Below are 27,483 nucleotides of genomic sequence, written 5' to 3' on the forward strand. Positions count from 1 at the left end.
GGTTTGTTTTTCTTTAATCTTCCTTCTACTATTAATCTGAGGCCTAAAATTGCTTCCCTTGTCCCTATACTTTTCCTGAAACCAAATTGGTCTTCTCCTAACACTTCTTCCACTCTCCTCTCAATTCTTCTGTATAAAATTCTAGTTAAGATTTTTGATGCATGACTAGTTAAACTAATTGTTCTGTATTCTTCACATTTATCTGCCCCTGCTTTCTTTGGTATCATAACTATAACACTTTTTTTGAAGTCTGACGGAAATTCCCCTTTTTCATAAATATTACACACCAGTTTGTATAATCTATCAATCGCTTCCTCACCTGCACTGCGCAGTAATTCTACAGGTATTCCGTCTATTCCAGGAGCCTTTCTGCCATTTAAATCTTTTAATGCTCTCTTAAATTCAGATCTCAGTATTGTTTCTCCCATTTCATCCTCCTCAACTTCCTCTTCTTCCTCTATAACACCATTTTCTAATTCATTTCCTCCGTATAACTCTTCAATATATTCCACCCATCTATCGACTTTACCTTTCGTATTATATATTGGTGTACCATCTTTGTTTAACACATTATTAGATTTTAATTTATGTACCCCAAAATTTTCCTTAACTTTCCTGTATGCTCCGTCAATTTTACCAATGTTCATTTCTCTTTCCACTTCTGAACACTTTTCTTTAATCCACTCTTCTTTCGCCAGTTTGCATTTCCTATTTATAGCATTTCTTAATTGCCGATAGTTCCTTTTACTTTCTTCATCATTAGCATTCTTATATTTTCTACGTTCATCCATCAGCTGCAATATATCGTCTGAAACCCAAGGTTTTCTACCAGTTCTCTTTATTCCGCCTAAGTTTGCTTCAGCTGATTTAAGAATTTCCTTTTTAACATTCTCCCATTCTTCTTCTACATTTTCTACCATATCTTTTTTACTCAGACCTCTTGCGATGTCCTCCTCAAAAATCTTCTTTACCTCCTCTTCCTCAAGCTTCTCTAAATTCCACCGATTCATCTGACAACTTTTCTTCAGGTTTTTAAACCCCAATCTACATTTCATTATCACCAAATTATGGTCGCTATCAATGTCTGCTCCAGGGTAAGTTTTGCAGTCAACGAGTTGATTTCTAAATCTTTGCTTAACCATGATATAATCTATCTGATACCTTCCAGTATCGCCTGGCTTTTTCCAAGTGTATATTCTTCTATTATGATTTTTAAATTGGGTGTTGGCAATTACTAAATTATACTTCGTGCAAAATTCTATAAGTCGGTCCCCTCTTTCATTCCTTTTGCCCAGCCCATATTCACCCACTATATTTCCTTCCTTGCCTTTTCCAATGCTTGCATTCCAATCTCCAACTATTATTAAATTTTCATCTCCCTTTACGTGTTTAATTGCTTCATCAATCTCTTCGTATACACACTCTACCTCATCATCATCATGGGCGCTTGTAGGCATATAAACGTTAACAATCGTTGTCGGTTTAGGTTTTGATTTTATCCTTATTACAATGATTCTATCGCTATGCGTTTTGAAATACTCCACTCTCCTCCCTATCTTCTTGTTCATCACGAAACCTACTCCTGCCTGCCCATTATTTGACGCTGAGTTAATTACTCTAAAATCACCTGACCAAAAGTCGCCTTCCTCTTCCCACCGAACCTCACTAATTCCTACTATATCCACATTCACCCTATCCATTTCCCTTTTTAAATTTTCTAGCCTACCAACCTTTTTTAAGCTTCTAACATTCCACGCTCCGACTCGTAGAATGTTATTTTTTAATTTTCTGGTGACCCCTTCCTTAGTAGTCCCCACCCGGAGATCCGAATGGGGGACTATTTTACCTCCGGAATATTTTACCAAGGAAGGCGCCTCCATTGTTGCTATGTGAAAATGCAGAGAGCCACATTTTCTTGGAAAAAAAGCAGCTGTAGTTTTCCATTGCTTTCAGCTGCGCAGTACTCAGAGGACTGAGTGATGTTGATACGGCCGTTTAAGTCATTGTGACTCACGCCCCTAACAACTACTGAAAGAGCTGCTGCCCTCTTTCAGGAATCATTCCTTAGTCTGGCTCTCAACAGATACCTCTCCGATATGGTTGCACCTTCGGTCCAGCTACTCTGTATCCCTGAGCACTCAAGCCCCCTCACCAACAGCAAGGTCTCATGATTCATAGAGGAGGTATATGTATATATATATATATATTTTTTTTTTTAATATTCAAATAATTTATTGACATATTGACTGACCACTGTATTAATAAAATTTAGTAAGTTTTATGAAATACAAACCACTAAAACACAGTAATTAGATAAGTTAAACTTACCAAATTAATTTCAATAATAGATTTCAATAATCACATGACTCGAACCTTCAATTAGTATCAAATTCTACTGTCAAATTTTAAATATTATAAACATACACATATTTGTGCTGTCCAGTGCTGCAATAATTGAATCTTTAAAATACGTAGCATTTTCCTTTATTGTATTGTCATTATTACCAACTATTAGATTGTATTTTTATTATATTGTTAATCAAATCATCACTGAATGTGATCTGATGGTTAATCATTTCATATTTTTGTTTATATTTATAAATGTAATATTTCTCGAGTACATTTTTTATCATTATCATAAATCTCCAAAATCTCTAAATCATTTCTGCAATTGGTAAATAATACTATGTTGGCATTCTAACAGATAGTTAGCTTTAGATAGCATTAGATATTCCTCTTTTTTATATATGTATGTTGTCTAATGTTCTACAAATCTTCTTTTAAATGATCTATTGGTTTTACGTACATAGATATTGTTACATTCGTTGTATTTAATTTTTATCATATACACTAATAGGGAATCTTGGAGAGCTGCATCAAACCAGTCAAATGACTGAAGACAAAAAAAAATACACTAATAATTTTTTATATTATTTTATTTGTGTAATTGTATTTTAGGTAAACTATTATTAATCTTTGTGTTATTTTTTGTTTTTGTACTTTGGTGAAAATTATCTTCGCATTTCTCATTCTGTTTTTTATAAATTTTTTTTCTATAATTTCTCCATTAAATAATGCTAGTTGTTTTACTTTGTATAATCAACAATTAATTATTTTTTATAATATAATATCAATCTAAGAAACATAAAACATATTTCAAATTTTTAAATCAACTAACAATAAAAAGTTATTTTATAAATGCATTTTTTAAATACATTTATACATTCCTGTTTCATTCTAAATTCTCAAAAAATAATTTCAGATATGTTACTTTAATAAAAAAGCAGATAATTCATGTCAGGGATAGCAAAATATTGAATTAAAAAAAAACAATGTATTATTGAAAATAATTGCAATTAAAAAAGTATTATTGTTTCATTTAACAAATATAGATTACAAACATAACAAAACATATAGGAAACAAATTAACTGGAACTATTAAAGAAATTTAGCATGAAGGCTAAAATTGCAAAAAGAAAATTAGGATTTCATTTGAAATATATGGATGTTTGTATATATGAGTGTCAACTTTCAGTATAACTCTGGTACCAGTGAATACATACTCATGAAATTTGGTTAACAATTTCCGCAAAGAAGAAATTAATGAAATTAAATTTTTATCAAAATCAGACAAAAGGTTGGGCTAACTCCCCTTTAACCAATGGCTATGTTCTCACAGCTGGTGTGTTTTGTTAAAAATTTCTTTACGAAACTATTGAAATATGAACTATAAATATAAATATAAATATTGAACTATTTTCCAGGATGTTATTTCCTGAAATGTTCCAGTTTTTGTGGAACCAACAGGTCATAACAGGGTTGTTACTAGTTAAAAATTATAACATTAACTGCTTCCAAACTACAATTCATTTCATCTCAAGCTGTAATACCAGAACATTACATGTCAAGAAAGCAATAATTATATCAATAAATAGCAACAGTGAACAAATTATGTTAGTTTTTGTAGAACCACTTTACTAAGTCTGTTCTTAAACATAAAACATGTTTGAGAAGTTCTGAAACTTTTTATTTACATCAAAACTGAAGTTACTTAAATTGTAAACCTATTAAAAAAAAGTTACAGAAAAGTGCAGTAATTATTTGTAAGAAAACATATGTATAAACTAAGAAATTTCTGACTGAGTTAAACAAGCAGTGCTACCTTTCAGAAAAGGTTGATGAATTTTCAAAAATAGTCAACTCCAAACATATATAAGGATATTGTTTTTATAAAAAATTTAACATAAAAATATAATCCGGCCTGAACTGGAGTGGAATGGTGATCTCAATGCACCGGTTCTAAATTTCAAACAGTTGCCCATCTCCTGCCTACGGAGGAGGCTTTACAGCCTCGCGATGGAATCATGGCAGCAAGAATGGCATGCCACAACTAAGGGAAGGTCCTTGTATAGATTTATAAAGGGTCTGGGGAGATGATATGCCTCTCCTTCGTTTTTAAGGGCAACGAGAGCCCGAGTGCTCTCCAACCATGTAAATTTAAATCAATATTTGTTTCGGTTCCACCTGGCAGCTGATGAGCTGTGCGTCTGTGGGGAGGTCCAATCGAACGAACACATGATGTTCAATTGCCCAGCTCTTGGGGGGGCCAGAATTCAAGCCACTCTGGTCAAGGGGAAAATTGGTCGCTCACAAGCGGCGAGTCAATGTGGCGAGAGCCGCATTGTTGTACCGTGTGGGAGTTCCTTGATGCGACTGCTTTGTTCAACCGACATCAGTAATTTACCTAAGGGAAAAGACTCCTACCGCGCTGCTGTAGGAAACTAACCAAGAGATATGACTGGCTACCACGCAGATTAAGGCTCTAAGCGCTTTAATGGTGGACAGGTACTTGCTGGCATTCAGTGGCCTAGGCATGGCAGCGAATTGTTGTCTTTGACAAGATAAATTAATTATTGATAGTCATATATGTTTTAGTAGTTGACGGGGTGCGCGTACCCATTTTAGTGATAAATGACAAGTGGGTGGTGGGACACGCAAGTGAGTGGTGTATGGTACCACGCTTATTCCGCTCACGCTTTTAGGTTAGTTCTAGGAGCTAGTTAGGACACTGGTTGCTAAACTGTTTCGTGGCTCAGTAGCTGTTTGTGGCATAGACATTCGGTCTTATGCTTTAGGGCGACTCATAGGGTGGTGGCTTTTAGGCCACCACCCTATGCTTTAGAGTGGTGGCAGGAGAAATGCCAAGCAAACCAATCAATCAAAATAAAATAAATACAGAAACTAGAAACTTACATCCAAGTGTTATGTGTAGTTAAAAAAAAGAAAAAAGAAAAAAAAGGAAATACCCAGTTTTGATACATGACTGTGGCATAATGAACAAGTTAAAAAATACTTATTTAAACCACTGAAAAGATTATCTACTCCTCATTAGCTTCACAAATTGTACATTAGCTTACTATGATTTTATCTCTTTCTTTAATATTATATATATTTTGGTCTCCAATATGGGATTTTTCATTTAAGTTAAAAGTAACAGATTTAAAAAAAAATACCAACACTAGCAAACCAGGACCAAAGTAGAGTGTTTATAAATAAAAAGATTTACAATTAGTAGAAAAATGAAAACATAATTAAAAAATTGATTCATAGCAATTAAATAAAATAAAAGACTATCGATTTAAAATTGACAATTTTTTTCTGTTTTTAGAAAAATAAATATTTTACATAAATAGATTTAAAAGAAAATATCCTGGTTCAAACTGTGACAACGGGTGCTGTAATATATAAGCATTATAATCAATTACTTAGCCGATGAGGATTTTTAATGGAGAAGAGTAAAATATTCAACTTGGGTATTAATCATAGAAAGAGAAGTATTTTACCTATAATAATGTACTTTGTTTAAATTAATTCTTGGTGAACAACTTACTTTGAACCAAAATATTCATAAAACTGAACAAAATTTCATAATTATTGGATGAACTGCTCCGTAAATATCAGTATACTTACCAATTCTATAGTGCATTCAATTATAATAAAAATAAACACTCATTAAAAGAAAAATTTATTAAATTTAAAATTAAAAAGAGCTGACACCTTCTAACTTAACCTAGTATCTACTAGATACTACTAGTAGTAGTATCTAGTAGTATCTAGTAGTATCTAGGTACTAGATTAATCTAGTACCTAGTATTAATCTTCCATAATCTCTATGGAAACAGCTTTTTTGAATGATGTTTAAAATAAAGGAATAAATTAAATAAAAACATAATTATGAATACTTAACTAGCTTTGTACATCACATTATTACAAATAAACTGACCTGTCTGTAATTTTTTTACAACCATTAAGGTTAAGGTCTTCTACATTAACACAAAGTTGAGCTAATGTTTTCATAGAGCCATCTGCTATTGACTGGCAACCTCGAAGGCTTAATTTTCTTAAAAATCCACCACATCGCTTAGATAAATTTTCTATCACCGATCCCTAAGATAAAAAAAAACAAAAACAAGTTATTATTCCTCTCTCTAGAGTAAAAAACCCACTCTGTATTAAGTCAGACATCTAAAAATAAATACAAAAAATATAAATCTATACAAAGAATATTAATCTATTAAAAAAATCTGCTGCTACATATCTACAGCAGCAGCATTTTTTTTAAAAGCTACAATCCCAAAAATTTAAAGAATGTGATGTTAAATATTAAGCACCTAGGAAATTTTAAAAAAAAACTATTAGTATTCAATTTTAGGAAATACAGTCTGTCATGTATATTTATATTTTGAACTAGCTCAAAATCAGCTGTATAAATTTTCAATATGCAATTATCTTAACCCAAGTTAAATGAATTTAATGTCAAGAAGAAAAAAGTAACAAAATTTGAATAAAAAAAAGAAAAGATGCACCATTTGATCAAAATTATGGGGACTGAATAATAAAAAAATATAATTCATAGAGTTGAGGCATCATATAGCTGAGCTGTTTTACAACAGAAACGGGTAAATTAATATGTTAGGGGTTACAGTATCTGTCACAGTCTTTCTTACAATCAATGTAGCTGAGGTACAAGAGGCAGTAGTCAGAATAGCTTTTTCTGAGAGTAATGATGTTCATTATACATTCAACCACAGTGAAGGTGCTACAAATAGAATAGAATATAAACTACATTTTAGTGAACTTGGCCTGCTGATATATAATACAATAGCACATTTGACTCTGATCAGAGCAGTTGAGAAACCACTTTACTCATACACTGTTTTTTTTTACAAAATGGGTATGGTGTTTTTGAGAGTATTTTATAACTCATGTCAGATGGTCTACAACCATTAAAGTTAATATACAATATTATACACTTTTAATCATCTAAGACAGATATTCTACTCATATTTTACAGAATACAACATAAGTTTATTAGAATACCTAAAAAAATCAAAATGTATGATTTACATGAAATATAAAGCTGCAAACAAAACTAATATACTGTAATTAAATTTTTATTTCAAATTTCTACGTAAGTCTAAATTTAATATAAGTACTAGTTAAATAATGTTAAACGGTAGTATACTTTTGCATTAGAATTTTCCTGGGGCTGCACTCTTGTCTTGGTAAAGGATTGTTTTATAAAAAATTTTCTTATTCAGGAACTTTTACGGAGCAACATACAAGGCAAAAATTAAAGCCTGTAAGTTTTTATCAATTCTTATATAAATATAAGTATTCAAAAAGTAAAAATACAAGGAAAGAAATAAGAAAATAAATTTCTTCACAGCTGACATTAACACTGTGTTCTTCAGGGTTTTACATAAAGAGTGTACCTGGATTCAATTGAAAGAACATTGTGCTTGCAATGAATTTTTAAAGTGGAAGTGACTATTTTAAATTCCACAGAGTGATTCTTTTGCAAGAAAGAATGAAAAACTAATGAAGTGAACTGCCATCTTGTTCCTCTTTTCGGTAAACAGATTATGAATAGGCAAATGCATGAATCGTAAATTTGTTTGAAAAACTTTCTTCATATTTTTTAAAAACCTTTTCTCAAATTTATCTGTGAAAATATTTAGTACTGCTGACGATATACATAAGACAGAATTTTACTGATGTTATGCTGCCAATGCCTAGACTGTGATAAGTATAAGAATATTTTTTTATGGCTACAAAGGGGGGGGGGGAAACATACTGCGATAAAAAATAAACATATAAAGCATTAATAACAGTTCAAAGTGACATATGAGTAGAGTAATGTAACTCAATATATTAGCATAACTATTATTATGATACATTACAATTAGAGAAGTAAGTGAACTACAGACCACAAAAAATTAACAAGTGTGACAAGACCAATTAATGGCAGTTTTATCCATACAGATCAAGGTGGTCATTAGAAGAGGTTTTATAATATATAAATCTGATGTGAATAAAAAAGTCTCTAACCTTGAAAATAAATGCAGACATCATTTTCATAATGTAAAGGGTATGGTATTGACAAATACCATACCCTACCATACCATACCATACAAGGGTATGGTATAAAGTAAATTCAAAAGACCATTGTAGCTAAATCAAAACAAAAACAACCCAGAAATGGAAAATATTTAAATAAAACTGCATTAAAAAAGATAACAATAGACATTTTTCAATTAACATAAACTATTCACTGAAAGATAAAAAATGTTAATTTTGAACCCATTTCATACTGAAACTTATCGCAAGAAAAAAATATTTGCTAAGAAATAAAGACACATGTGGTATGAAGAAAAAAACAGAACACACAGTGAAGCCTAGTGTTACAATTACAGAAAAATCCATTCCAGACTGAATAAAAACAAAAATCATCTGGAAATAAAACTAATCTAGAAATTACAATTTTGTAAATGGAAGAGACTTTTAATAAAAAATATAATTTTACCTCAACATCTCTTTGGAAATCAAAAAGGTCAATTCGCTGCCAATTGCTTCCATCAAGTGCAAGAACATTCCACGCACGGGATACTTGGGCACATCGACAAAGTGATACCACATCCAAATATGAAAATATCCTGGAATTGCAAAAATATGTATTGTTACGTACCTACAAAGGATATCTCTAAAGTAAAGACCACTGGGAAATTTTTATCCTTACGGTTGATGAACCTGTGTCATTCATGGACATGCTAGTAATGTACACACTGCATTGTTGTCTACAAGTTGTCGTGTTGTAGTATCTTTGATTACGTGTAGGTTACTATGTTATAAAATGAATAGGAAAATCGATGTTGCCACTGACTGTGAAATATGTGGAGTCATACGTTTTTTAAACCATCAAAGCATTAAGCCAGCTGAAATACATAGGCAGTTTGGTTTCTGTATATGATGATAATGTAATGAATGACAGAAACTTCCGAAAATGGTGTGAAAGGTTTAGAAATAACAGAATTAATGTGCATGAAGAAGAATGTTCGGGGGCCTTCGATAATCAACGAGGACTTGTTGAAAAATGTTGATGATGAAATCAGAAAAGATTGTCACTCAACGATTTCCAACCTGGCCTTATTTTCCTGATGTTTCAAGAGCTGTTATTGGTTGCATTGTTCATGACCATTTAGGTCTCACAAAGTTTTGTGCTGCACATCTTAACGGAACGTCACAAAAAAATCTGAATTGGATCTGCTTTGGAATTTTTGATGTGCTACACAGAAAAAGGTGATGAGTTCCTTAATTCAGTTGTTACCGGCGATGAAACATGGATTTTGTATTACACGTCAGAGAGGAAATGGCAGTCAAATGAATGGCATCATCCTCAATCACCAACCAGACCAACAAAGGTCAAGCCATTTGGACGCTAACTGATGGTCACAGTCTTTTGGGATCGGTTTGGCATACTGCTGATCAATTTTATGCCACGTGGAACAACTATAAATGCAGAAGCCTACTGCGAAACTCTACGTAAGTTAAGATGCACCATTCAAAACTGGCGACATGAGCGAATGATCGATGGCACCGTCCTGCTGCACGATAATGCACGTCCACATGTTACGGATCCAACACGTGATTTACTGAGAACATTTGGATGGGAAATTTATGTTCACTCACCATATAATCCAGACTTAGCTCCTCCAGATTACCATTTGTTTGGGAAATTGAAAGAATTTTTGAGTGGAATTCGCAGGTGACGATGAACTTAAAAGTGCTGTTAATCAGCGGCTAAATGGACTGGTGGCAAAAGATTATGACAAGGGTATATTGAAGCTGGTGTATCACTACGATAAATCTCTTAATTCATGTGACGATTATATAAAGAAGTAGTATAAGGTATATAATTTAAGAGAAATAAAAAAAATATTTATTAAGTTTTCAGAATATACTTTTTATAATGAAACGTTCTTTACTTTAGAGATAACCTCTCATACATGAATCATAATTTGAAAAGAACACATGTAAAGTACAATTTACTTTAATCGACATCACAGTTTGTCTACTTCAAATGATTCAACTAATGTTCTGGGATGTTGATGCAAAGATGTACATTTAACAATCAGTAACAAGTCAAAATTAATTAAATAATACACATTTAATAAACAAAAACTTTCCTTCTGCAGTTTTTCTGATTTTACAAAGAGATTAACTTCATATCTACCATTATTTCATGTTGAAAAACTCAATAATTCATTGTGTAGTAAATGAATAAAAGTATTTCTGACATCTAACACTATTTATGTTATGTTGTAAAAATAGGTTGGAATTACATGAATAGAATGTTTTATCTTTGCCAGTTTTTGCCCATGACAAGACAACGATGAAAAGTAAAACTATCACTATTTAAACAAAATACCAAACCAGATTTAATACACAGTTTTTAAAAGTCACATCATAATTCTTTCTGTCACTATTGTGTCCATCTTCAATGACTTATTTGTCATCAACAGTGATTGAAAGTGTTATGATGTGTTTTAAAAAACTCTGTAATTAACAAATTTGGTTTGTTGTTTAATTAATAGTTTTAAAGAATTTTTCTGTAAAAAAATATAACACCTAAAGTAAAATTTATAATAGTGTATACTATTAAATGTATAGCGAACCATGCACATCATGAACATTAAGTTACACAATGCTAAAGACTTCAACTGCTCATGTATATCCCTCTAAAATTTCCCATTATACATTTATTTATAGGCAATTCATCACTTTTTGATATGCAGCTGCCGCCTCATAGACATAATCCTTAGAACAACTTTACACTTTAGAATATTCAAAACATCTGAACCAACACTCCAATTTCAGACCATCAGAGTTTTATTTGTTTGGTCCTCTTAGAGTTTTCCACGACCCCAAGTTTGGCAACAATGGGTGGGGTCAAAAATGTGGTAAAAGAATGGCTCAGACACCAAAGTGAACAATTATTTAAAACTGGAATAAGAGAGCTCACAGAAAGATGGGGCAAGTGCCAAAATGTAGCTGAGGATATGTTGAAAAGTACCATTAGTTTCATAATAGTTTGAATAAATAATTTTTTCTAATCATTTCTCTTTAATTATTGAATGACCCTCATAATTGCATAAAACTGTTTTTTGCTTTTTTTTTTGGAAAAAATTTTAGTTTTACAAGCTGCAATATTTTTCCGGACGCCAGTCAAATTGCAAACGATAATCATTGTAAATAATAAAAATCAGTCTACGACGTTATCATCTTCTGGGTTCTGCCTGTCAGGTCCCTTACGCCAATGCTGTCTCCATCTATTTCTGTTCCAAGCCTAATCATTTATCTGAGATGATAAATCATTACATATAAATGACATTATATGTCTTATACAGTTATAAAAAAACAATTGCTAATTAGAGAAATTGTAATTTAAGTAAACATTTTTTTCTTTATATTTATCAATAAATTCAAACAAATTAACAATTCTTAATACTAACTTAATTAAAGCATTTAAGATATTTTTATTAGTCATCAACAAAATGTCATTAATTTTTATCACATACATAAATATTATCATGAATTTTAATTATTTCATATTTATATCCGTAATGAAATAATGAATAAAAAGGTAAATTACACATAAAGGTCAAAGATATCTCAATATGCAGTAATTTTTAATTAATTTTGTGTGATTTAATGTACATATGTACTAGTACATTTCTTAACATTAAAATACTTAAATTTCTTAATTATTAATTGCTTAAAAATAATTTACCAAATTATACACATATATATAAATTATAAAATGATTTTCATACCTAAGCAACAGTTCTTTTGGTAATTTTTTATTAATCTGAGCATCGTCTTCTAGTAATACTCTTGTTAACTGAAACAGACAAAACTGAATGTTACTTTGTAATTGTAATTATTAAATAATATGACGTCCTATCAATACTATAAAGAGAGGGGAGTTTTGAGGGCTGCAACTTCTTGTTAAGACTGATAAATTGCAACTTGTACAGAAAAGTTTTACAATGCAATGAACAAAATCCCACTCTGAAGAGAAGTTCTTGGTACAGCTCTGTTACTGAAAAGTAAATATGATATGCCTATTTAACATTTTTAATCCTAAGTTGAAAGAGATGATTTCGTTTCAGTATTAAAATAACAACTAACTTCACTCTTCTGATATTGAAACAAGATTATTTAACAAGTTGAAGAATATGAAGTAAGAATGCACCGTTAACAATCAAAATTACATTTAATAAACTACTTCCAGTAGACCATTGAAGTTGAACAATGTTGGGTACAGTTTCACTGAATGCAATCAGCATTCACTGGTAATTACAATAGTAATTGATGCCACTTAAAATTTATAAAATAAAAAAGCATTTTAAACATGACATAGAACTTCTGCATTTTGAACTATGAGGGAAGAACAAATTTTTATAAACTGACTACAGAAAGAAGTTTTTTTAAATAAAATAAGAAAAAGGATTTTTATTTTTATTTTCCTAGTCAAAAATATAGATTTTGAAATTTGGAAACTCCTGGAATTATATATGTTCTTCATCATTTAAATAATTCTATTAAACACTTATCAGTATCAGAAAATCTATGGGTTTTTTTCTTATGATCTAAATTTCCTAAAAATTTTGAGAAAAAATCAAATTATCATTTGTTAATATCAAGGAAAGAGGATTAATTTGCAGAATGAAATAAAAAATTATTTACATGAATTGCTTTTTAATAAGAATGAACGAGTTTGTTTTATGAGAAATAATTACACCTTTTTTACAGTCATTGTAGTACATAAGAATACAGTAGAAACAATTTTAAAAATTTAATACATTACAAAAAAAGTAGAAATTTCAAAGTAATAAAATGTAAATATTGCATGTAAAACAATTAAGTCTCTATCCAGAAATCTATACACAAACAAGTTAATAAATTACACAAAACAAAATTTTAAAACATAAACTTTGCTGATTTTTTTTCTTTTGTTAATATAAGGTAACTGATCAATCAGTTATAATTACACGTCAACAGTCTGGGTAAGTGTAAAAAACATAATTTTTATGAAGAATTCATTAACAGAAAATTTTATTGCTTGAAGTGTAAAGGTGAAATTTATGAATAAGCAGTGTAAAGCTTTCTGAGCATTACTTGTGAAGAGTATATTTTTATGGCATCTAATTTTGCTGAAAACCTTAATTTTATTTTAAAAATATTATGGTAAATTTTTAGAAAAGTTTAATTGAAGCATTAAAATTCTAATAAATGAAAATACTAAACTTAAAAGCCACTAATTCAAGACTGAGAAATGTATTCGTACAAACTGAATTAAAAAAAAAATTCACATGAGTTTATAGATAATGAGTTTGCTGGAATATCTAATGGATATTATAATAGATCCTCAATGTAAATACAAAGCGAGAGAATTCATTGAATGAATGTTATTGTCCAGAAAGAATTCTTCTAAACGTAAATTTTAGCCTCTTTTCTAGTTCCTTTGATAGTCTGTTAATTTTTAAACTGATCAATTACTGACAAGAGGTTTTTGTTGAGTATATTCTATATATTAAACTGTAATAATAATTAAATTGTTGTTTAACTTAATTTTATATACAGTGTATCATAAAATTCTCTTAGAATTTTCATAACCTATTCTACTTGCGAAAATAATGGAAAATCTTCATATAAACGTGTCCTAAAATACTTCATTTGGTTGTTACGACTAGTGAAAGATTTTGCTTGGATTTCAGCTATGCTGGTGAAATGACGTTGTACTGAAACTTTTAGTTTGTTAACTACGTAAGGAACAGAATTAGTGATTTCTTAAGATTTTGACCTGAAAAATGGAATAAAATAGGTCACAGAACCGTACATGCAATAGTTTTTCAGAATTCTGGGATAAAAACAAATAAATCGGGGTAAATAACCCTGTTTTTTTATGTTGATGTACAATAACTTTGTTAAATAGGTGATAACACATAAAACATTTAAACAAAACCTGTAGAAAATATAATTCTAACCAAAATGGTATAAGATAAGTTGAATTTCTTGACGTGCCAAGAAATGTGTTGAAAATGGCAGGCTCATTTTTGAACGTTTATTATAAACTGGTATGTGATCACTTTTGTCTAGTGTACTGTTTTTAAATAAAATTCAAATTTTTCTAACTTTTCTTTGTTTTATTAAATTTATACTATATTGTTGAGAATTCAATTCTCTACAAGATTTGTTTAAAAGTTTTATGTGTTTATTACCTATTTAAGAAATTATTGCACATCAAACATGAAAAACAAGGTCTTTAACCCCAATTTATTTGTTTTCACTACAAATTTCTAACAAACTACTGTAGATATGGTTCTGGGACATATTTTATTCAATTTTTCAGGCCAAATACCATAAGAAATCACTAATTTTGTTCCTTAATTAACATCCTAAAATTTAAGTATGACCTTGTCTACCAAGGTTGCTAAAATCCGAGCGAAATCTTTCACTAGCCATAACTCGCAAAGGAAGCATTTTAAGGATACATGTTTATATGAACATTTTCCATTATTTTCATAAGCAGAATAGGTTATGAAAATCCTGGGATTACTTCGTGATACACCTGGATTTGTTAGATGTTTCAGACAAGAGTAAAAAAAAATTCAACGTTCAATAAAAATGAATTAAAAATATGTTTAAAAAAAAATTATATATATATATATATATATATATAAAACTGAACTATTCTCCTGCTTATTTTCAATTATTAGAAGTTTTTTTTTTTTTTAAGGAAAGCTGATTAAATTTTGAATCTAACAGCTTTTCAAAACTTCTTTAAGGTTTTACTACATATAAAAGGCCAATGCTGTAAACATGGACAATGTGTAGCTAATATTTCTGTTATAAAAACTAAATTGTCACCAATTTAAATCTTGCTTATCTATCCAGTGCTTAATAAGAGAAATTAAAAAAAAATTAAAAACATAAAGATTATTCAGAAGTGTTAGCATATTTATTATTGTAACAAGTGCTTGTGTGTAAAAAGTCAGGGTGTGCACATTATTTTAGGAATTTGTGAAGAAAAGGAAAATCCACATCATCATAATTATATACTTTTACAGTTGCAAGCAGAAATGGTTTCATAAATAAAACCAGATGATAATGATAAAAATTAAGCTGAAACTGTTTACTGCACACCAATACCAACTATGTGATGTCAGTATGGTAATGACTTATCAAACCAACCACCCAGCCAATATGGCATTGGCTGGGTGGTTGGTTTTTTGTAATTACCACCCAGCCAATATGGCATTGGCTGGGTGGGGTAATTACAAAAAAAAAATATATATAACTGATAAAAGATGTGACTAATTGTCACCTTTAAGATCGTTGACTATTCACTCCCGTTAGTACTTACTAGCCAACAAACACCTTACATTAACATACATTAAGATGTGAGAATTTTTATTTTTTTTTCTGTTTAGCCTCCAGAACCACCGTCAGGATTACTTCACAGGAAGAGTGAAGATGATATGTATGTGAGTGTACAGTCTCCAGTCGACCATTTCTGACATGTGTGGTTAATTAAAACCCAACAACCAAAGAACATCGATCTAGTATTCAAATCCGCCTTTACTAGGATTTGAACCATAGAACTCTTGATTTTGAAATCAGCTGATTTGCAAAGAAAAATTCACCACTAGACCAACCCGGTGGGTTAAGATGTGAGAGTTAAGATAGAATAAGCCCACTGCAGAATTATTCCTATCATATCCTTATGATGCTACCACTATAGTCTGAGACTATTTTCTTGGTGAAACCAAATTTGCAGCTAATCTCCATATTTAGGGATCACTTGCTAACCACCAACTGTGATCCTCCTGTTAGCTGAAACTCACTTTGGATAAATATTATAAAACTTGGTCGTTTTACATTTGTTAATAACATTAATAATATTGCAGTATTTTATAATAAAATAAAGTATTTTATATTTTTAACTTTCCATGAACTGTTACGGAAGTAGAGATAAAATACACAAAGCAAAAAACATACTACCGTTTTAATGTTATAATTTTGTTGGACATGCTTGTATGTTTCTTTCGCTGTACTTCGATTACAAGGAATGAGATTAGCTGTAACTGTACTGTTATTTGATTCAAAAAATAGTCTCACAATGTTCTAAAATGTAATAATTGACTACAAAGTATTTAATAAATAATTAAGAATAATTTCATTAATTAAAACTGAAAAGTTAAAAGCAACTAATTTTATTAATTAAAACTGAAAAGGTAAAAGCAACCCACATACATATTGCTTGAACAACATAATGTTTTGAAATGCTACCTATTCCAAAATTCCCATTGAAACAATGCCCATATCAAACTGAATATTTCTGCTGATTCTTGCAATATTAAATTATAGTAAATGAAGTAAAAAGTAAATTATAGTAATCAGTAGAATTTTCTCTTATCCCAAATGATATACATGTATATACAACTAAAAAAATACAATATCCTTTTAAAAAGATAGGAAATACAAAGATTTTACACCATATAGCTTTACATCTTTAGAATGAACCAATACTTATATTAATCTGTAAGATGTCTAACTTAATCAGTTGGGATTATATACATTATGTAGTGGACACCAATGTTATATATATAATTCTTTCCTCATGAATCAGTATTATCATTTCACAAAGTTCTAAAAAAGTTGAACTATTAATAATAATTATTATTTAGCCATTAATACTCTACCTTAAAAAATAAAAACCAAAATTCATAACCATTAAAATAAACAGAATTAGTTTTCAAAAATCTAGATAGCACTTAAATAATAATCACTTACTTTATCTCAAAACTTCATTTCATTAAACAATCTTACACAGCCCTCAAATAATTTTTTAATATAAAGTTTTTATTAATAAAACAATATTTTTCATATTTCTGGAATACTCAATATATTTCTGCCTATCTCAATATTGAGACTTATAGCGTAATTTTAAAAAATGCTGGGTTTATTAAAGAAATACATAATGATAACTTATAATTAATTTTTCAGTAAGCAAGTATGCAATAAATTGTAAAGAATATTGATAGATACATTTAATTGTGAAGGGACTATAGAATTAAACATTTCATTTCTTTTATTTATGTATGCGATATATAAAACAATAACAAGGTTCACTTTCAAATTATTAAGTACTGTGTTTCTTCCCAGATGCATTTTTTTACATTTTGCTCAGTGAAGATATCTTATAATTTCTGAATCTGGCATCTCTAAACAGAGTTATTTGAATGTTAAGAGATTTCAATAATTTTTATGTTTTCAGAATTAGTTAACTGAGATTATATTCATTACGTAGTGGGCATCAAACTTTTATGTATATATATATTTTAAACACTAAAACACACCAAATAGATAAGTTAAATTTAACAAATTATACAAGAATTGATTTTCGCAGAATCACTCATTTTCAATTGGTATTTAATTCTACTAAAAAAAATTGTTTAAAAATTTAGAAATTGCTACTGTTTAATCTTGGATTTTTGTTACGGCAAACATGCAACTCTGCTGCCCACTACAGGGATGATGTCTACTAATGGAATGTATCATTACAGTAGTGGGCAGCAGAGTTTGGTTTAAATTTTCATTTAATATATATATATCTGAACATAAGGTTGAGAATCATACTTTGTAACTGTTCTCCATAATAACAACTTTATCAAAGGTCAGATTGAGTCTCTATGAGGTGCACCTGGATATATCCGAAACAAATAGGAGAAATTTGTCCAGTGAACTGAATCTAAACAAACTTCACAGCTTCATTTATCATCAAACCACACCTCACTACATCACAACTAGAGTTGTAACTCGGAACCTAGTCCCATCACAGGTTACCACTTGACAGTCAACCATGAAAGATCTTTTTAGTAATATTCCACTGGCTGAATCAAGCATCACCAGAGTTCAGAGAAGTCAGCAGTTGGATACGGTGGGCTGCCACTAAGACGATAACATGCAATCGTAAGCATTGGAATGCTTCTGATTGCATGATGCTTCCGATTGCGGAATTATACACATGAACAAGAAAAATAAAAATTTCAAAATCAAATGAAAGCAAATCACCTACATTTACACACAATGTACTTGCTCAAGCAGACTGGTAAACTGCTCAAACAATAATAACTGGCCTAATGGACCAATACAAAATTCTCATCATGGGTCTGCAGGAAATAAGGAATAACAACCAAGATACCATGGAATCTCAAGGCTCTACAAAGGTATACCTGGGAAGACAGTAATGAAAAATGTCCCACAATTTGGAACAGGCTTTTTAGTCAACCTCAAAATAATAAACTCCACACAAGAATTCAAATCACAATCCCCAAGAATCTCAACACACTCTAAAAGCATCTAATAAAATCTACACTACAATAAATGTCCATGCACCCACTAATAAAATTAACTCTCCCAGAGACCAGTAAAGAAACAGAAAAGTTCTGGTTCTATGTCAGGTTGCTGACCTGACTATAAATAACATCCCCAAAAACCATGTTTAACAATTAATTGGAGACTTCAATGCTCAACTAAGCAGAGAAAGAAGATACTACGACACCATTGGAAATTGGCCTCAAGAGAAAACCAACAAAAATGGACAGAGACTCGTTGATCTCTGCAGAAACCCCAACCAAATATCAAAATTCATATATTTCAAGAGGAAACCTCAAAAACTGGAAGCATCCTCACTACACTAAAGGAGAATGGCAACCAGACCATGTCTTCATGGACAAACATAACCACAAGATCTAAAACGTAAAAGTCCTCCTAGGAGTAGACACTGGCTCAGATCTCTATGTAGTCAAAATTAAAATTAAATTTACTACCCAAAGAAAGCAACAAAATCAAGCTCCTAAAACTAAAAGAAAAATAGATCCTACCCAACTAATCAAGAATGAAAATTACCAAAAAGCAACTGAAAAATAACAATCACGGATAAACTCGAAGATCCAGTCAACAACCTTAAACAAATTGCAGAATTAGCCCCAATAAAATACCGTAAATACATCAATGGTGGAAAAGTGAATGTGACAAAACAGTGGAAAAAAGTCATCAAGCATGGCTATTTAAGCAATCCCAAAAAAACAGAAACATCCTTTCCGAATCTAGTAACACAAAGAAAAAACCACCTGAACCCTAAGGGGAATAAAAAGACAACTCCATAAAGACACACTGAAGTCAACAGAAAAAGAATTCACTAAAACAATGTCAAGAGACTACAACAAAACCTTAAAAAATCAGCTCCAACAACAGGAACCCCCAACCCTACTAATAAAAAATGAAAATGGTAAACTAGTCCATAAAAGTAAAGATGATGCGGAAATCCTAGCTAAATATTTCAACAAATTCCCAAATTTCAAAGAACTGACAGAATTCCTAAATTTCAACACCAACAACCCAATAACAACACCACCAGAAAACATCAGCCCTCCTACAATAAAGAAGTCTACCAAACAGTGGGCGAGATGAAGAATTACAAAGCAACACGAGAAGATTAGACTTCTGTAGAGATCTGGAAACATGCAGTAAGATCAGAAAAAACTGCCCTTCATCAACAGCTTGTCAAGATCTGAATCAAAGAACTACCAGAACACTGGATGACAGTCCTGATCCATCCGCTACACAAAAAAGAGGACAAAACAGATCCTAAAAATTACAGGCAAATCTCATTCCTAGACACAACATACAAAATTCTTTCAAGAATCATCCTTAACAGGATTGCTCCACAACTTGAGAGAGAACTAGGAGAATACCAGGAAGGTTTCAGACCTTGGAAGAGCTGTCCAGACCAGATCATGAGTTTCAAGCTAATAATGGAATACAACAGGAAAAGAAACAGAGACATGGTGATAACTTTTGTAGAATTCAATAAAGCTTATGACTGCATCCACAGAGAATCCCTACAAATAATTCTAAGACACCTTGGATTACATATCAAATTAATAAACATGATAAAACTGGCCCTCACAAACAGTGTCAAAAATAAAATTCATATGCAAGTTCTTGGAACCTTTTGAGATCAAAATACGATTCTGCCAAGACGATGGGCTCTCACTGCTATTATTCAACTGCGCACTAGAAATGGTAATGATGGAATAGCTCAAAAAATATCTCCCAAAAGTAAAAATAGTCTGAAAAATCAAAACAAACTATCTTGGTTTTGCTGATCTGACACTGCTAGCAAAAGACATCGGTGATGCTAAATCACAGATATTAGAACTTCAAAACACTGAGAATAAAATTGGCCTCAGAATTTTATTCACAAAGATAGAAATTATGCCCCAAAAACCAACATGATTAAAAGAAGGAAACATAAACGGTAATAAAATCAAAATAGTAACCCAATTTAAATACTTCAGAGAAATAGTAACAAACAACCTCAATGAAAAGTACCTTGATTCAAATTAGAAGGAACAAACCAGCTAAAGCTCAAAAATTAACCTGGTACAATAAAAAATTCCTATCAATGAACGCAAAAATAAGACACTACAACACAGTTATAAAATCAGAAGCTACTTCTGATCAGTTATAAAATCACACAGTTATAAAATTAAAAGACAGGCAGTGGTGGATTGTGTCCGACAAAGTCATGTACCAACAGTTAGAACCCATCATGGATACAATGCGTACGAGAAGACTGGGATTTTTTGGACATATCATGAAGATGCAAGATTCAAGACTTCTGAAACAGCTAGCATAGTACAATCTTGACTTGAAAAACATCAAAACAGGCAGATGGATCAGAGAAATAAGAGGATCTGAAGGAAATTGGCCTTACACCAGTAAACACCACAGATAAGACAAAATTAAACAAGAAAATCACGAACAAAAACACTCCCTTCACACTCACAAGAAAAAACTCACAACATGAACATTTTCAACACTAGAAAGAACACAACAATCAAAATGTATGGAAAAGTACTGGGAGGAATGCAAGGCCCAAATAGTCCCATCAAAGAGACTTTGATAACAGACTGACTAAAGTGATCCTATGCAGTCATAAAAGATAATAATGATATATATTATTCTCTAAGAATGTAGTGGATCTTGCTTTCAACTACCAATTTTTAACGAGATTATTTTTTTTTAATAGAATTTATAATATACTTTAAATCAGCTAAACCTCATTTATAAACAAACCTTATCAGCATGCATTCCATGTAACTATAAGACTGCACATTTAGTAATTGATAACATTGGACTTCCACTGCATATTTTTAGAAGTTTTACTTTTTTTCTGTATTGTGCTAAACTTTTATACAAATACATTTGCTACATAATACATCTTCAATTATCTATTTTCTGTATGTTAATTTTCATCTTTCTTTAGAGTATTTATCACAACACAACTATTACAAGCATATGTTATGCGGCATTGCACAGTAAATTTAAATTACAGAGAAACATTCATCAAATTCTGGGCAATAATAAGAAAGTTTTAGACCAGGTGTTGCTATTTCTAGTGTTAATATTTTACACAAAATTTAAAATTGTAATTTATGTTTTTGTTCTAGTGTTGAAGAATTATTTTAATGTGTTTGTTTTTCTTTTCATTTAATTGTTATGATTTTTATTTTTTTTATTCTGTATCCGAGAAGGGACCTTTTACACCTCTCTGACTTTATTGATATTTTATTTAAATTTTTAAAGTTTAGAAATACAATGGTTCATTTCTTATGTTTTGTTTAAATTTGAATGTATGTATTTTGTAGCTCAAACAATTTAATGAAAATATAAAAATGAACCATTGAATTTCAAAGAAAAAAATTATTCAAAGAGCTGCTGCACTGTTGGCATTATAAAGGTTTAACAATAATTCTGAAGACAATTATGTCTTTATCTTATTTTATTAATGAGTTTTTATCTATATCTTCTGATGTTTGGAGATACCCTTTAGATAACTGATAAAGCTTAACAACAGCAGCTAAAAGATTAAATAAAGGCAAACATACGTTCATTTTTTTGACACAACCTTCATCAGTTATCTAAATGGTGTATGTATATATATATATATATATATATATATATATATATATATATATATATATATATATATATATAATTTATATATATAACATAACAATTTATATATAACATATATATATATGTGTGTGTGTGTGTGTGTGTGTCAAAAAAATGAACGTATGTTTGCCTTTATTTTTTCTTTTAGCTGCTGTTGTTTAGCTTTATCAGTTATATATAGCATAGTATTATATATATGTATATAGTATAGTATGGTTTATATACAGTTATAAATAAATATATATATTATTTGTATTATTACTAATATACCAGCTACAGAACTGGACTGAAGATATCTCTTGCCATACTATTTCCAGAATCATTTTCGTGGGATTTTGCATCAATTCACATTCTTCATTTTTATATTTGCATAACTAAAACTTCCAGAATAATGAATAAAATATTATGGATTCCTTCTTTTTTCAAAATTATTTTAGAAACTATATACGTGTTATTAATGTCAATACTGTACTAAATAAATTTGTCAATACTGCTACACTAAAATACTGATATTAGTAAAATATATATGGCTTTTAAATCTCATACTTTTCATGATATCCAACGTAAAATAAAAATTTGGTAATGAAAAGCATTTTTTATGTTTGAAGTACAATAACTTTGTCAAATGATTAATAAATGCATAAATTTTATTATCAAAACCTTTAGAGAATTTAATTCTGAAAAAATTGATGTAATAAAGTCTATAAAAAACAAAAACATAAAAGCAACTTTTATTATTAAAAAAAACAGAAAAATGTTATGGATATGTCAAAATTAAAAACGGTTATCTTTAATACAATAAATTTAGAGTTTTGAAAAATTAAAGTACTTTAAATTTACTTTAAAAAATACTCACTTTACTGTATTAATTTACAATAAATGTTCAAAAATTTCGCTTTTGACATCGATGCACTTTTCAACTCATATCTTTACATTTTCTGTCACCAAAATATACTTTATGTTCTTTGATGAGGGTAGAAGCACTGAAAATGTGAGTGATAATGTCCCGAAAGTTCAACACCTTCAGCTTGGTAACCATGTCACATGAATGCAGTTTTGTCAATGAGTTAACAATAATTACCACTTAATTCCGCACATACTATTTTGGAATGAAGTTACTTTTATCTGCAATGGCATAAATAACACATGGAATTCACATAGGTGATCTGATGAAACCTACATGCTGTGGTTGAATCAAGATTCCAGCAAAGAATTTCGGTGAATGTTTAACGTGGAAAATCAATAACCAATTAATAAACTCTTTCACACTAGAATGTGTCACAGGTAGAAATAATCTGGGATTTTTAAACAATGAATTTCTTACAATGCTTGAAAATTCTTCACTGGCAAAATAAATTGAAATATACAATCAACCTGATGGAGCAACACATTTCATGAATGAAGTAAGAGAATTCTTAGATGAAAAATTTATAGGTAAATAGATAGGACATAGAGGGCAAAAAACGGCAAATTGGCCACTATATCACCAGACCTTCAACAAGTAACATTGAGAAGCGTCCAAAAGTGCATCAGTGTCAATGGTGAAATTTTTTGTAAATTAATAAAGTATAAAATACAATGAGCATTTTTTTTTTGTAAAAATATTTTTATTTTTTAAAGGTTTAAATTTATTTTACTAAAAAGAGCTGTTTTAATTTTTACAAATTCATAACATTTTTCTATTAAGTTTTGTTTTTAATAACAAATGTTGATTTTTTTATAAATTTTATCTCAGAATTAAAGTCTCTACAAGTTGTGATAATAAAATTTATGTATTTACTAGCGGTAGGGCGTCCTACGGCACGCCTCCGCAGCTAGGCCTTCCGGGTGGGCGGCCTCTCGGCATGGGATTATTAGGTGTCCAAAACTTATTAGCTCTTGGGTAAAAATATTTTTTTTTTTGAATGATGAAAATTGATATAATGAAAGTTAAATTAGAAATTTAATTCTACAAATTGATACAAAGCGGGATTTTCCGCTAGTGATCGGTATATTTCGGTGCTTACTTTTTGGTTACGTTCATTATTTTACGAAGAAAAACAATCATATAAATAAATAAAATATATGAAAAAAAAATTAAAACGCCATTATTAAATTAAACGCACTAAAAGGTAAAAAAATAATTTCAGGACGGTATCTCAGAATGGATTTGACAAACTGTAGATGGTAATATGCAAGATTATGTGAAAGTCATAGCTTCAAAGTAAAAATTTGATGTTTTTACCAATTTTTTATTATACGTGTTGCACCCAATTCTTTAGGCCATTTACCATGCATAAGAAAAAAATTGGTAAAACATCACATTTTAAATCTGAAGTTAAGACTTTCACATAATCTTGCATATTACCATCTACAGCTTGTCAAATCCATTCTGAGATACCGTCCTAAAATTATTTTTTACCTTTCAGTGCGTTTAATTTAGGAGTGGTGCTTTAACATTTTTTTTTATTTTCTACTTTTTAGTGCATTTAAAACGAGTGGTTTTTAAAACTTTTTTTTATATATTTTTATTCTATACTTTTTAGTCTTCATAAGTTTATACTTTACAGCTGCGCTAGCGCACAGGTCTGAGCGTATTTAGCGAAAGATCGGATCAGTACGTTTTACAGTGCGTAAGTGCAATCAAAAGATAGGGCAAAACGATTTAATTTCCGGATAACCAAGATTGTACCCGATGGGTTAAACAGTTAGCGTTTGACCTGCTGATATATACGCCGTTTGAATCGTGAAAATCGGACGGATGGTTGCCGAGGTATTATGGTGGAACCCCATCGCACTCCTCCCCAATTTCCGAACGGCGCACCGGGGGCACTTGAAAATACTATCATCCGACGGGTACCACTGGGAGCGGAAGAGTTCCTATGGAGGTGGTCGAAAAACTTTTTCAGAATCTCTTCAGTTGATAATACAATGCTTGTTATTACGGAATTCAAGGTAAACTCCAGCTTCGCAAAAATTCAAGAAAATAGAAACTGAGGTAAATGCTATGATTTTGTGAGGGAAAATGCTTTTACCAATGTTGTGAACCAGTCACTGTGATGGTAAAATCACGCACTTGGTGCGTCAAGTTACTTTTAAATTGTGTTTTGTGGAATCATCTAATTGTTTGAGATCTATGTAATACATTTTTTTCTTATATCATCAATTAACTGTGTAACTGTTTTTGAATGTTTATAATTTTTATTTGAATATAAAGTGTAATGTGGTTTTTATTGATGGCGTAATTAAATACATACTGCAGAGAAATTGTAAAATAAATTTTTCAAGCTAGTGTAATAATTGTTCCTTTTTGAAAAAGCAAAAATCTCTTGGACAGGTTTTCAAAAGCAAAGAGAATAAAATTACAAAACATTACAAATTACTTTGGTATGAATTGTCTAAATTAGAACATTAACTTTATTTTTAATAAACTGATAAAAAACAACTTTTATGTTCATTACAATTTGGTAAATAACAAGCAACACAACCTTGGCCAACAAGTCTCTAAAACGCTAGTATAAATATAAATAAACAAACGATTTCTCTCTATTAATGTGGCAGTGCCTATAAAATAACAAATCTATTCGAGGATGATTTATTCAGTGATCCAGGACGATCCCACTCAATTCGAAATAATATTCAATTTAATTTCCTTTTCATTGGTGTTTTTTTTATAAACACCATCAAATCACCTTTACAACTTGAAAAATTATATACAAAGACAAAAATATGTTTTCAATGTTACAAGTTGTTTTCATAAACCTTGCTTCATAACTTTAAAATATATGTTTATCACAATTCACAGTAATTAAATATCAATGAGGTGATAAGTAGTTCTGCTGTCATTTAAATATCCTATCATTAATGTTTCATGTCTATGAGAAATGTTACAGATCCCATTTTAAACTATATTAACCCAAATTTAATTTTTTTTTTAAATAGGACAAATTTGACATAAAACAAAATTGTACATCCAAATCAATTCAATTGGTTTGTCATTAAATTTAATAATAAAATATCATTATCAATTCTTATACTTAATTATGAAGCATTCAAGCTTCTACATATATGGGAACTATGTTAAAGACCTACGAAAATAGACCTTCTGCATTTGAATGCAGTAGATAAAATCTATAGAGGCTTAATCTAATTAACTTGAACAGAACCTTGCCATGTTCCTAGAAGAGTATGATTAGAAGAAATGGCAGCAAAAAACTGCCTGATAAGCACGTCAAACACTTACTGGGTTCTCAGGACTACTCCTACATTGGAGATGAAGTCTGTGGGCAACCCAAGGGTGTAGCTGTCACGCCAAGAATTAGCCTGCCGGCTAATGGCTCGCTAACAGAAGAAATACAACCAACTTCCATTGTATCTATACAGCAAAAAAGGGATAAAGAATAATCAGAAGGGCTTCGAGATAGCGGATAACTAACCAAAAGGTACTACAGTGTGTTGAAAGAAATCATGGTAGTTTACTGGCTTTAGGCAGAATAATTAATTAAAAATAATATTTCAAAACAAAATTACAGTAATATTAAATAAACATAATCATAACTACGAGGGTAAGTCAATTATTATTATATTTTTGTTTATATTGGTAGTACTATCGTGTTACGTAGATGACGCATGCGTGGTTTAATTATTGTTATGTCTGTGCAGGTTTGATGCTGCTAGGTTAGTTCTATTAACCCACCGGGTTAGTCTAGTGGTGAACGCGTCTTCCCAAATCAGCTGATTTGGAAGTCGAGAGTTCCAGCGTTCAAGTCCTAGTAAAGTCAGTTATTTTTACACGGATTTGAATACTAGATCGTGGATACCGGTGTTCTTTGGTGGTTGGGTTTCAATTAACCACACACGAGACTGTACAAGACTACACTCATACACATCATCCTCTGAAGAATTATCTAAACGGTAGTTACCGGAGGCTAAACAGGAAAATGAAACGTTAGTTCCATTATCGCTGCCTTGCCGTTAACCATGGCCGCTCCGCTTTCTGTTGGCACCAAAGAAGAGCAACGTTTAGTGATCCGTTTTTTGTGATCGGAAGGTGTATCAGTATACGAAATT

At 30.6% G+C, this 27,483-nt stretch overlaps 1 protein-coding gene across 3 annotated transcripts in view; it reads right to left on the reverse strand.

The window, feature by feature from the left end:
* The window catches only part of LOC142323140 (F-box/LRR-repeat protein 20), an 85,986-nt gene that overhangs the window by 23,440 nt on the left and 35,063 nt on the right, over window positions 1-27,483 (reverse strand). For all 3 annotated transcript variants that reach the window (XM_075362404.1, XM_075362403.1, XM_075362405.1), the window contains 3 exons: window positions 12,174-12,241; window positions 8,867-8,996; window positions 6,284-6,447 (listed from right to left, as the gene is read on the reverse strand). In XM_075362404.1, coding sequence (XP_075218519.1) covers window positions 6,284-6,447; window positions 8,867-8,996; window positions 12,174-12,241 — 362 coding nt within the window. The remainder of the gene's footprint in view (window positions 1-6,283; window positions 6,448-8,866; window positions 8,997-12,173; window positions 12,242-27,483) is intronic.

Source organism: Lycorma delicatula, chromosome 4 (genome assembly GCF_047948215.1).
Source record: "Lycorma delicatula isolate Av1 chromosome 4, ASM4794821v1, whole genome shotgun sequence".
NCBI lineage: Eukaryota > Metazoa > Arthropoda > Insecta > Hemiptera > Fulgoridae > Lycorma > Lycorma delicatula.